The sequence below is a fragment of the Delphinus delphis genome, chromosome 3, assembly GCF_949987515.2.
Source record: "Delphinus delphis chromosome 3, mDelDel1.2, whole genome shotgun sequence".
Taxonomy (NCBI): Eukaryota; Metazoa; Chordata; class Mammalia; order Artiodactyla; family Delphinidae; genus Delphinus; species Delphinus delphis.
Genome location: NC_082685.1, coordinates 56,241,452 through 56,254,907, shown reverse-complemented (window position 1 = coordinate 56,254,907; position 13,456 = coordinate 56,241,452). Strand labels below are relative to the sequence as shown.

General features: G+C 35.7%; 1 protein-coding gene across 11 annotated transcripts in view; it reads left to right on the top strand.

Moving 5' to 3' along the window:
* The window catches only part of ANKHD1 (ankyrin repeat and KH domain containing 1), a 121,897-nt gene that overhangs the window by 58,953 nt on the left and 49,488 nt on the right, over nucleotides 1-13,456 (top strand). For 5 of the 11 annotated variants that reach the window (XM_060008731.1, XM_060008733.1, XM_060008724.1 and 2 more), the window contains exons 11-14: nucleotides 718-774; nucleotides 9,094-9,181; nucleotides 11,844-11,971; nucleotides 12,180-12,323. In XM_060008731.1, the coding sequence (XP_059864714.1) occupies nucleotides 718-774; nucleotides 9,094-9,181; nucleotides 11,844-11,971; nucleotides 12,180-12,323 (417 nt within the window). The other 6 variants (XM_060008732.1, XM_060008726.1, XM_060008725.1 and 3 more) reach the window with 2 other exon arrangements.

Below are 13,456 nucleotides of genomic sequence, written 5' to 3'. Positions count from 1 at the left end.
GGAGCATGCATCCCCTTAGGGTAAGCATATCATCCAGGGTAGGAGGTAGGAGTGACTTAGGGTGAAGCCTTCTCTAGGCCACATTTCTTTTATTTGGAGATATAGTTGATCCTGGTCAGTGATTGCAATTCTTATTACTGTTTCTTCAACCATCTCCCTGTCTCATCTTTGAGTACTTTCTCCCTGTCTGGAGACTAGATCTAGATAAAATACAGATATTCCATCTCTCAAGTTCTTTCAAGTCTCCTGTTTTAGTTGAAAAGTGTGAGCACTAAGTGCATTTATAATGGGGGGAGGAGGTACTACAGAACTATTTAATCTCTTACAGTATTTTTCCTACTTTTATCTCTCAGCTTCTGATATTCGCAAATCTTTTGATTTAATTATTTTCCTTGGTTAGATATTAAGATACTGCTCTATTTTCTGTGGTTTTAGTTGTATTTGGAGATAAAGACATGAGTTCAAAAACTTTAGCAGAATTAGGTCTGCGTATGTTAAGGTTTATATTGAAGTTATATTGGTAGAGAACCATATTATCGTACTTAAAAATCATACTCTGTTCATGAGATTATGGTCTCTACAGATGAGAATCTTTTAGTTGAAGATCCTGAGTTAATAAAGCCCAGCACCTGAAGTACTGGTCACAAGGTCTTCATGGCCAAATGTGATTTTCGTTTTTGGAATAAGATCCGTGAGTTCTTCTTTTTCCTTTCACAGGACAAGCAGGAGGACATGAAGACTATTTTGGAGGGCATAGATCCGGCCAAGCATCAGGTGAGGGTGGCCTTTGATGCTTGTAAGCTACTACATAAAGAATAGATGATGTAGGTAACCAGAGCTCTAGATATCTGAATTCCAGTCAAGAAGTTCCAGGACCCTGTTGGGTGACAAAGGAAATCCTCTTTGATTGAAAAAGATTATGAAATTCCAATAAGAAGAGATTTACATTACTAGTGGTTTGCCTCCTTAGTATTCTTTTTATGTGGTATTCCTAAAAAAAAAAAATCTCTTAGGTTAAAATAGATTTTCTTATTCATTCTCCCTTATTGAGAGAGTTAAGATAACCCAGAGAGAAAGTCTCAGTCATAAAGCCCTTTGTATTCAACTTTGTTCAACAAAAATCTGAAACTCAGATTTAGGGTGATATATTGGATTTTTTTCTATATAATCCTTAAAGAAACAACAACAAAAAAACATTTTAGTGAAAAATTTACTATATTGCTCATGCCCTAATTTCTATAAAATTAAAATTTTCTTCTTAAAATCCTCTCGTGTAACCTCGTTCTAAGATTGTCTTTTAAGAAGGTGAATACTTGTTGATAAACAAACATTTCTTTTGAAAAAAAAAGTGTGGAATTTGTGCCTGATGCTTTTAAAAGTCAAGCAAATTTAATATCCATTGTAATCCAGAGAGATTTGTTTATACTCAGGAGCAGTGCTTAATTTTTAAATTAGGAATAAGTTGTGATTGCTTCACAATTAATTTAGGCCATCTAAAATAAATTTTTCAGTGTCAAGCCACTCTTAACCATAATGCTTATTAAGTATCTTTTTTATTGGCTTTTGGAATGAGAAGTTGTTATATATTCATTCTATTTTGAAGAAAGTAAATAAATTTCTTTCACAAAATACTATGTGAAAATGTAAACTTTTACTCAGTTTATATAATAGCTGTGGCTCCTATCAAGAATGTAAAGCTGAGTGTTAATTCAGATAAAGTTATTTTTTTCTCCCTGGACTTGTTAAAGAAAATGTGATTTTAAATCTGTCTGTCTAGCTGTAAGTCTCAAGACTTGGGATACTTTTTAAAATTGAGGTTTGCAGCCCCACTTTTAGAGGTTCAGATTCAGCAGATCTGAAATGGGGAGTCTGCATTTTAAATGATATCCCAGGAGATTCTCATAAGTCCTCTATATTCCACACTTTGAGACATTGCTAGAGTCTGTAGATTATTCTGCATCGTTGCTGAGTTCTGTTCTTTTCCAGTCTTTGCTTTATTATCATTCTTCCTTCATCCAAACTGAGTAAGCTTGGTTTTTGTCTTTGTTACTTGTGGTTTTTAGAAACTGAGCTAAACACAAACCCTAAAACGGTGCCTCTTAATCTTTTTCCATCTCAGTTCTGCTGAGGGATATGAATCTGATCAGTAACAGATCACTAAGTTAATGATTAATATACAGTGGTGGGTTGGAAGAACATATCCCCTAGGGGAGAGTGTAAGAATCCTTTAGTACATATATAGTATAAAGCAGTCTCCCTCTCCTCTCCTCTGATTCTGGTCCTTCCCCCTAGACAGTGTCCTCCTTCAACTGCAAGAAACACCGGCTCTGTGATATAGTTACAATCTTTGATATATACCTTGGTTGCCCAGGACTGTGGTTTTAAAGGAAATCAAATTATTTTAAAGAAAAAAAGCCTAAATCTAAAATTAAATTTTGTTATCTAAAGCCAAATAGAAAAAAAATGCACCTTTTTTCTCATAATGCTTATGCATCGGAACCAGAACTTTGCAGTGCATTTTTATGGACAAGATTTTAGCAGGCTCATGAGCTCTGATTATCCACTTATAAATATGTTTCAACTGTTGATTAGTTTACCTTAATAAACTAAATAGGACCTCCCGCTTTTTAAATAACTTTTTATTAAGGAGTAGCATATATACATATTCTAAAACTTTACTACTTAAAGCTGGAAAACTTTTATCAATTTTTTATTGATTCTTAAAACTATCTGTGCAATACACAAAACTCCTAATACACTTTTTTTTTTAAAGGCCAAGTTCTTTCTTTCTAGGTTATTGTATGTTGAATGAGTTCTATCTCAAAGTTGTTTAAATATAAGTGACAAATGACTTCCAGTCAAGAAAGTAAAGTCACTGTTAGTATATTTTGAAACCTCTCTGCTCTCTATCATTCAAGTACATAGATCTAATAAATAAAATATGGGAGAAAAACAAACTAAACTAAAAATATATAGCTATACTCAGAAACAAGACCAACGAACTCTGTGGACTAGAAATGGACCCTGGATCCACAGCTGAAGCTGTAGGCCCAAGGAGAATTAAACCTAAAAAAGAATGGACGCTGGGGGCTGGAATTTCATCATCTTTAAGGGAATAGGGACTGAATGCATCTCACATGGAACTGGCCAATAGGTACAGTCTTATTGCCCAGCCTATGAAGCAGCATGGAAAAAAAACTTCAAGCAACTGCCCAGAGTTGCAGTCAGAAATTAGCAAATTGTTCTTCATAGAGAGAAGATGCAAAGACAACATTGTAACTAAGAACTTGGAGGGCATCATTATTTGATTTAGTGAGAAGAACAGAAATAACTTCATGGGATAAGAAGCTTAAGTTGCCAAAGAAAGAGCTACTTCTGAAATGGGCCAGACTGAGGTAACTTTCAGACCATCTAATGAGAAGGGATAAGTTTGTGGATGGAAATAAAAGAAAAAAAACAACTCCCATGCAAAATGAGCTTTATCAAATAAAACAATTATAAAGCTCAGGAGCAAATCTACATGAAGAGAGATAGTCAAAATGCAAGCAAACAAAAAGCAGCAGCACAGGAGAGTACAGGCCCAAGGAAATTGAAATAAAAGACTTGAATCAAAGATTTTAAGCATGCTTATTTTAAACTATGAACAATAGCCATAAAACAATGTGAGGCAATGAAACAAAAGCTGATGATTATGAATTAAGAACAGATAGATACGAAATAAAACAAACTTTCAGGAGAAAAAATTGTAGAAATAAAAACTAAATATATAGGATAAACAATATATTGGACAGTTGAATAAAGAATTAATGAATCAGGGCTTCCCTGGTGGCGCAGTGGTTGAGAGTCCGCCTGCCGATGCAGGGGACACGGGTTCGTGCCCCGGTCCGGGAAGATCCCACATGCCGCGGAGTGGTGGGGCCCGTGAGCCATGGCTGCTGAGCCTGTGCGTCCGGAGCCTGTGCTCTGCAATGGAAGAGGCCACAGCAGTGAGACGCCCGCGTACCGCAAAAAAAAAGAAAGAAAAAATAATTAATGAATCAAATGATAAAATAGATAATATAGCACAAAGGTAAAGAGATGGAAAATATGAAAGAGAAATTGAGAGGCCATATATATATTTGACTATATATATATATGAAGTTCCTGAAAGAGAGGCTAGAAATAGAAGGCAGAGGCAATGCTTGAAGAGATAATGATGGAGAATTTTCTAGAACTGAAGCCTGACATGAATCCTTGATTGAAAAATAATTGCTAAGCAGAACAAATGAAACTGCAGAATTTTAAGGATAAAGAAAAATCCTAAAAGCTATTGGAGGAAAAATGAATTATTCTCAAAGGAACAACAATTAAATTTTTGATGGTAGATTCTCATCAACAAAAATAATCACAGAAAACAATGGAGAGTAATATTCTCAAAATACCATAAGAGGGACTCCCCTGGAGGCACAGTGGTTAAGGATCCACCTGCCAACACAGGGGACACGGGTTTGAGCCCTGGTCCGGGAAGATCCAACATGTTACGGAGCAACTAAGTCCATGTGCCACAACTACTGAGCCTGCGCTCTAGAGCCTGCGTGCCACAACTACTGAAGCCCGTTCACCTAGAGCCCGTGCTCCGCAACAATCGAAGCCACCACAATGAGAAGCCTGCACACCGCAACGCAGAGTAGCCCCGCTCGCCGCAACTAGAGAAAAAGCCTGTACGCAGCAACGAAGACCCAACGCAGCCCCCCCCAAAAAAAAACCAGAAGAAAATAACACAATATAGAATTCTATACTCAACTAACATTCCAAAGAAGGAAAAATAAGCATATTTTCAGATCTACAAAGAATAAAAGTTTACCACCTCAGACCCTTGCCAAAAGAACTACTAAAAGTTATGTACGTCAATAAGGAGAAAAAGAACCCTGGAGGAAGGCGTGGGATGCAGGAAGCTACGGTAAGCACAGAAATTGGTAAACTATAAATACGAATTTGTGAGTATAAAACCTAAATTTTTATGCTTAAAACCAAAATAGTACTAAAAATCTAGACAGCAGTAGTATGAAATTCAGCAGGATATGTTAGAAAGTTCAAAAGCCATTCTAGAATCCTTGCATTGTTTACGAGTGAAGAATCAGGTACTAAATAACTTTAAAGATTCTTTTTTACAAAAATATATTATTAATCAGAACAAATATAAACCTACTGAACTTAATTGTTAAAAGGGCACAGACTTGAATTAGATTCAAAATCAAAATCTAGCAAATTCTGTTTTCAGGAGAAAGATCTAAAGCAAAATGACAGGGAAAGGTTGACAAAGTAACGGAAAAAGTTATGTAAGGCAATATTAATATCAGGGAAAATGGAATTTTAAACCAAAATCATTTTTAGAGATAAATAAATGCTCTTCCAGCTAGTATAACAATCAATTACTAATCAGTAACTAACATCTACCCTCCAATTAAAATAGAAAATTACAGAATTACAAGAAAATTAGTCACCTCTACATTTGTAGTGATAGGATTTTTTCCCACACTTCTCTATGAAACTGATAGATCAAATACATAAAGCGTATTTGATCCCATATAACTAGAAAAAAATCCCATATAACTAGAAAATGAGGAAAAATACTTTTACATAATTCATGAGTTAAAAAGGCAATCCCAGTAAAAATTGCAAAATAGATGTTATCACCAAAACTACACATCAAAACTTGTGTGAGAGGATACAGCTAAAGTGGTCCTTAGAAGGAAAATTGTGTGTGTGTGTGTGTGTGTGTATGTGTATAATGAAAGTAAATGAAGCTAGTAAAAGAACAACAGCACAAAGAAGGAAGGACATAAAGTTTTTAAAAAGTTAATAGAATAGTAAACAACAAAAAATAGAGTTAAAAAAAGAAAAAATAAGGATAAACAGCAAAATAAAAGCTGATTTTTAAAAAATTCTGAAACAGATAAAATAAGCCCAGCTTTTTTCAAAAGGGCAAAAGGTATATGATAGAAACTTAAAGGGAGTTATAACTATATGATATAGTAGAGAACTTTAAAATTTATAAGGCAATATGAACAATCAGTTTGAATACTTAGATGAAATGAATACTGATTTTTAAATATAAATTATCAAAAATGATTCAAGGGGATTCCCTGGCGGTCCAGTGGTTAGGACTCTGTGCTTTCATTGCCAAGGGCTCAGGTTCAATCCCTGGTCGAGGAACTAAGATCACACAAGCCTCGCTGTGTGGCCCAAAAAAAAAAAAGATTCTAGAATCATATACCTCAATAATTAACAACCATTTCACCAACTGAGTCAGTAGTTCAAAACCATCCATCTAATGAAGGTAAGAGGATCCCAGATGGATTTATAGGTGAGTTTTACCAAATGTTGAAGGAATAGATAATCCCTATATTATTCTAGCTGTTCTCCAAAAAGAAGAAAGAAAAAAGGTTAAATTGCACAATACCTAAGTTTGTAGCCTTGAAAAATAATTTTCTGTGTTTATGAAGGAAATAATCATAATTCGTATCCTAAAATTTTATTGATATTGAACAAATATTGGCTGAAATAATAAATCCAACATTCATAAGTAAGTAGCCAGTTGATCCTTGAACAACGTGGGGGTTGGGACGTCCACCTGTGCAGTGGAAAATCCGCATATAACCACATCTACCCGTGTTGTGCGGGGTTCTGCACCCCTGTGATCGTGTAGTGTAGAACTTAGGTATCAACATATAAATGGACCTACGCAGTTTAAACCGATGTTATTCAAGGGTCAACTGTATAGACAAATTTGATTCCTATCCTAAAAGGATTCAGTGGTCAGATACTTTGGGACAAATGGTATGTGTTGTGGGATATACATTATTAATTTTAGGACAAGAAATATTATAATACATTATAAAGTTGTAGTATTGTATCAACTGTTTCCTCAAACATATTGTTCAGAACCAAAGGAATGAATTTATAGGGAGGAAAATAAAATAGGCAGCTTTTAACACCTTTTATTTCCAAAATTTTATTAGTATGTTGAATTTTGAAATTTCACTTGGAGTGAGCATCTTGAGATTATACCTTCTGATTTCTTATTTTTAACAGCTATGGGAATATTTTAAATATACAGAACTAACAAGTACTTTAAAAGTTACTTTAAAAGTTTATTCTAAACAGGGCTTTCAGAATCTTTTGTCTTTGCCACTACTAGTTGCATTGATGGGTGTCACTGCCAGGCTTAAGAGATAAGAAAGAAAAAACAAGGAAAAGTGACATTAGTATTGCCCACCCATGATCTAGTAATAATGTATTATCAAATGAAGGTAATGAATGTCTTACTCTAAGTTTAGCTACCAGTCTTAAAATTAACTTATCTTTCTCATATTTACCTAGTAGAAAATTTAAACTTCAAACTTCATTTCTATGAAAGGGAAGATTTGAGAGGTCAGATGTGCTTAGGTTCTTTCTTGGTAAGCAGTGTTCAAGTACTTCATTGTTTTAGACATTAGGTATATAATGATAAGGAAAAATGGACATGATTGCTTTTCTCATGAAGCTTATACTTGAATGGTGGACATGTTACCCAAATAGTTAACACAAACTAATATGTGATTGGAACTTATGAAAGAGCAGTTCGTAGAACTGTAAGTCAGTAGTAGGAAAAGTGATCTAGTCAAGAAGGTTCAGGAAAGTCTTCCTTGAGCAAATAACACTTAACTTGAGACAGTCAAGGATGAAAAGGAGCTAACAAAGAAGTGTTACAGGGAAGAGAGAGCAGCTTAAGCACAAAGGTCCTGAGACAGGAGGGGAAATAGCAGTTGCTAAAGGAGCAGTTTCTTTCCAGTGAGTAGCTGATACAACAACTCCAGCATGTAGTGTGTTGACACAACTTTCTAGGTCTTTCTGAGTAAGCTCTTCATGATGTGTATTCCGTTTTGTTTGAAGTAAATTGCCAGAATATTAGATTTACCTACATTTGAATATAAGTTCAAAATTCATTCTAAAGCCAAATTTTGTTGGCATTATCTATAGTTATTCATCCTCCATACCTTAGAGTTAATAAAGATTGTTGTCTAATCAATATGCATAACAAAAATCAAAACATAAACTAGGAGGTTGAGAATTCTACACTATCAAGATAAAAGAAAAAAACTTCTTTTAGAGTGGAATTCCTGTCACTGCAGTCCAGTTTAAAGTTTCCATTGGGTTGACAATCTATTCTTATTGTTAGTTTGCCAAAGTTGTAGTGAGATATAGTTACGTAAGAAGAAATCACCGTTCTTTATCAAGTTTTTCTTAGTAACAAAAGAGGACAAGAACAACAGAAATTAATGTTTGCATACATAGTGAAAGAGGGGATAGTTGAGAGAACTTTTTGTAAAAGCTATGTGTCAGCTACATTTTAATACTTAGATGAATGTAGTAAGAGTTCACTGTACTCCCAACAGGCAGTACTACTTACCATACAAGCAAGCTTTTTTTAGTGGCATTTGATATTAGGATGCTTGAGAAGCTGTTTTCTCATTCATTCCTCTTGCGGACAAACTTGCTAGGAAGAATAACAATCTTCCTACTATTGTAAGACTGCTTCTTTTGTCTTTGACTATTCAAGCATTTAATTTCTACTCTAAAAAATAATCAGCTCATTTGTATGTTTTTCTTTTTCCTTTTCCCTTTACTCCTGAAATACCATAGTGTTTTTCTTCAGAGATTGGTTTCTCTCCTTTGATAGATCTCTTATTGGCTTCTGATATGATGAGATCCTCAAAATCACCTCACAAAATTAAGGTTCCTTTTTCATAGTTCAGATGAATAGTTAGGGAAATATCTTTTTAACCTTAGTATTAGAAAAATGCAGTTACTTCTCTTTGGGGATCAAACTAAACATAAGTCTTATCCTTAATGTTTATTGTTTGGTATGTAAAACTGAACGTGCTCTTAGAAAGTTACACCATCTAATGTGGACTGAAATTCTGTATTTTGGAGGAATTGAGGTAGGTAACATAAGTGACTGCATTGAGTAAGTATTAAATCTTCATTATTTCTTATGTCGTTGATACTAAGTGTTAAAAATAGATGGTTAATGAATTGGCACTGATGGATTATTTTATGTTTCTTTACTAGGAACATGAATCTGAAGGTGGAAGAACCCCTTTGATGAAAGCTGCGAGAGCTGGCCATTTGTGCACCGTGCAGTTTCTTATTAGCAAAGGTAAAGAAAGTACAAGTCTGCATTTCCAAGAAAGTACAACTTCTGAAAAAAGTTCCTAAACTGTTGCAATTTCTGTTAAAGCTACTTTACCTATAGTATAAGTATTATATTCCAGTCTTTTGTTGCTGTATTTTATTAGGAAGCAGAGTTCATAAGGTGCTTTGCTGGGATCTTTATTAGTTTTTTTTTTTTTTTTTTTGGCTGCGTTGGGTCTTAGTTGCGGCACACGGGATCTTTCGTTGCCGCGTGTGGGTTTTTTTTTCTCTCTCTCTAGTTGTGGCGCGAAGGCTCCAGGGCACGTGGGCTTTGTAGTTTGCGGCGCGTGGGCTCTAGTTGAGGCTCGCGAGCTCAGTAGTTGTGGCACAGGGGCCTAGTTGCCCCGTGGCATTGGGGATCCCAACTCCCTGAGCAGGGATCAAACCCGCGTCCCCTGCATTGGAAGGCGGATTCTTAACCACTGGACCACCAGGGAAGTCCTGTTTATTAGTTTTGAGTTTGAAGTTTTCATCAACCAAAGAGTATATGGTTACTCCCCAAAGTTGGAAATGTCAAAGGTAAAGTGTCCAGCTATATTTAGTAGATGCGGTATCGTTCAGCACTTAAGGCAGTTCTGCCGGAAATGGGGAAGGGTGGAGGAGAGAAAGTCTGCTACTGTTGTTTATGGTACAGTTAAATCAACCAAGTACACAAGGGTGTTATTTATTATTTTTATATTCCTCTAGAGGTTCTATTATTAGAATATATTTAGGCAAAGAAGTTCAAATGATGGATAAGAGGTAGTTCAAGACTATTTACTATAGAAAAGTGAAATGCTGCTGAACTCAGTTTATGTTGAACCATATAAAATTGTCATTGTATATGTCAAAGATGGTAATAGCAGCAATTTCTTTTGGTTCAGCCTAACTCTGTGTAGTGTTCGAGGTACTCTGGCATCTGATAAAAAAAATCTTAGGTTAGGATGTTAAACTGTAAGGAAGGTCCACTCAAGTGTTGTCACATTATTCAAATAAACATTTTATATCTATTGTATATTCCAATAGAATTCTGGCATTTTGTACCATTAAGGATGCAGTGTAATATTTTATCATTTTAAATATACTTGCTTTCTTCTTTAATTGGATAAAATTAGGCCTATTTTCTTCACATCACATTTTGCTACCAAGTAAGGCATATCTTACATAATGTCATAACTTAGTCTGTAAAAGCTATTTACTTCAACCATGCAGAAGTAATAAACAGATGGATAACCTTTAGAGTTCTCTCATGCTCCTTTCCTAATCATACCATCAACTACCCTGCTAAGCATATAATCAGGCTTGTCAAGAATAAGAACACATTGATTATAGCCTTTCTAGGCTGTAGTAAGTGCTAAACAATCCCAACTAAATTTATTATTAACAACTTTAAAAATAATCTTATGTTGGTAATGTAAGGATGTTTATTGGTGTGCCTCGTCTTTCCCAAAGGTACTTTAATACAAGTTAGGATTAGGTTCAGCTGGGTCTTTTTGAAAATTAAATAAATAGTAGTTTCCCCTAGGTTTATTTTTCCCTTCATAAAATAAGTCGAATTAAGGAAGAAGGAAGAATGAACGTTGCTATAGTCCTTTTGTTTTTTTTTTTTTGGTTTCACTACGTCTTAGTTGCGGCAGGCGAGCTCCTTAGTTGCAGCTCACTAGCTCCTTAGTTGTGGCATGCGAACTCTTAGTTGCATCGTGTGTGTGGGATCTAGTTCCCTGACCAGGGGTCAAACCCAGGCCCCCTGCATTGGGAGCATGGAGTCTTATCCATTGCACCACCAGGGAAGTCCCCGTTGCTATAGTCTTAACCATCTAGTTGAGTCCTTTTGGGATTGTAAAAGGTAGTTGAACTAAAAATGAGAGGTCTTTTTTTCCGTGAATCAAAATTAATTTACCAAAAAAAGAGGCTAAGAAAAGATTTTGCATTTAGACTTCTTTTTGGTCATATTGTACAAAGCTATTGAACAACTTACTAAAAGCCTTTCTGATAACGTATTTGGATAATCTTTTGTCTTCTCTTCATATCCAGGTCTCTCTGACCCTTAAAATATACAATAGGAAGAATTATATTTCTCGTAAATATTGTTTAAAAAAATCTGTTTTCTCTGCTTTGAGACCTGGCTATACTGCCACATTTTAGAAGTAGATCAAAAATGTCATTGTCTTTACATACAGTGGTATTATTTGGTGCTCACATTAACCTGTATATATTTATTAATCTAGATTTTTCATTTTAGAAGTGATATTGAATGAATGAACTACAACTATGCACAGCAATGTGGATGAATCTCAAAAATATTATATTGAGCGAAAGAAGCCAGGCACAAAAGAGTACACTGTATGATTTCATTCATATAAAGTTCAAAAACTAAAACCAGTTTGGAAGTCAGGATAGTAGTTACCATTGGAGGGCGGGGTAGTGACTGAAAAGGTGCACAAAGTGGGGCTTCTGGTATGTGGATAATGTTCTGTCTCTTGATCTGGGTGCTGGTCACATAAGTGTGTTCACTTTGTGAAAAATTTTCAAACTATACACTTATGATTTGTGCACTTTTTTGTATCTATGTTGTACTTCAAAAAAGTTTTTAAAATCATATTGTCTGAACTGGCTTTGCTAAGATTGCTGTTTATTTTTCTTTGAAGGTGCCAATGTGAATAGGGCTACAGCCAATAACGATCATACAGTAGTGTCGTTGGCATGTGCAGGAGGTCACCTGGCAGTTGTGGAGCTACTCTTGGCTCATGGGGCTGACCCTACTCATCGTCTCAAGGTATTCTACTTCAAAATAAGTAAATAATATATACGTCATTATTAAAATATATTTCAAATATTTTAGTGCTTAATATTTATTATTAATATTCATTACTGTTTAAATGAGTTTTGATTTTATATGAGCTGCTAAGAAACTAAATGTGTTTAGTAATCAGATTATAAAAAGAAATTAATAAATAATTAATTATGGTGTCAATTTTTCTCAGGATGGCTCAACAATGCTCATTGAAGCTGCAAAAGGTGGCCATACTAATGTTGTTTCTTATCTATTGGATTATCCAAACAATGTTCTGTCAGTTCCTACCACAGATGTGTCTCAGCTTACCCCACCTTGTCAAGATCAATCTCAGGTAATGTAAAACAGAGCTTATTTGTAAATATAAATATTCTTCAAATTGGGAGTTTTCGTTTAAAATTAGCGTTTAGTAAAATGGGCTTATTTCTCTCTCTCTTTTTTTTTTTTATAAATTTATTTATTTATTTACGGCTGCGTTGGGTCTCTGTTGCTGCACCCGGGCTTTCTCTAGTTGCCGCGAGTGGGGGCTACTCTTCGTTGCCGTGTGCAGGCTTCTCATTGCGGTGTGCGGGCTTCTCATTGCAGTGGCTTCTCTCGTTGCGGAGCACAGGCTCTAGGCACGCGGGCTTCAGTAGTTGTGGCTCGCGGGCTCTAGAGCACAGGCTCAGTAGCTGTGGCGCACGGGCTCAGTTGCTCTGTGGCATGTGGGATCTTCCCGGACCAGTGCTCGAACCTGTGTCCCCTGCATTGGCAGGCGGATTTTTAACTACTGTGCCACCAGGGAAGTCCAGCTTATTTCTCTTTTAAATTTGAATAAACCTGGTCCTAAATTCTTTAAGATTTTCTTCAAAAGTACATGGAAATTTTTTTCATTGTCTTATTTACTGAAAATAGTGTTTAAAAAGAAACACAGGGCTTCCCTGGTGGCACAGTGGTTGAGAGTCCGCGTGCCAACGCAGGGGACACGGGTTTGTGCCCCTGTCCGGGAAGATCCCACATGCCAGGGAGCGGCTGGGCCCGTGAGCCATGGCCGCTGAGCCTGCACGTCCGGAGCCTGTGCTCCGCAAGGGGAGAGGCCACAACAATGAGAGGCCCGTGTACCACAAAGAAAAAAAGAAACACTTAATACCAAATATAAGTATTCCAAGTTGTCCTTTTATTACAACTAGGTCTTTAAGGTTGTTTGGTTTTTTATGAATACATTAAGCATGATCTTGAACCAAGAGAATGATTTTCCCTTAATACCTCCCAAGACAATATTAATTATCCTAGAGATCGTTACTTTTGTCATCCAGGAAGGTGTGGGTAAACCAGAATATATGCACCAAAAATTCATTAAAGTAATTTTTAAACCTACCTAAAACTACGGAGAGAATATAGAGAGTATACTAAGTATACAAAGTTCAGTGAAATCTGAAATTGTTTTTTACAAAGTTATTCTGAGAACTACTGAAATACACCAATTCA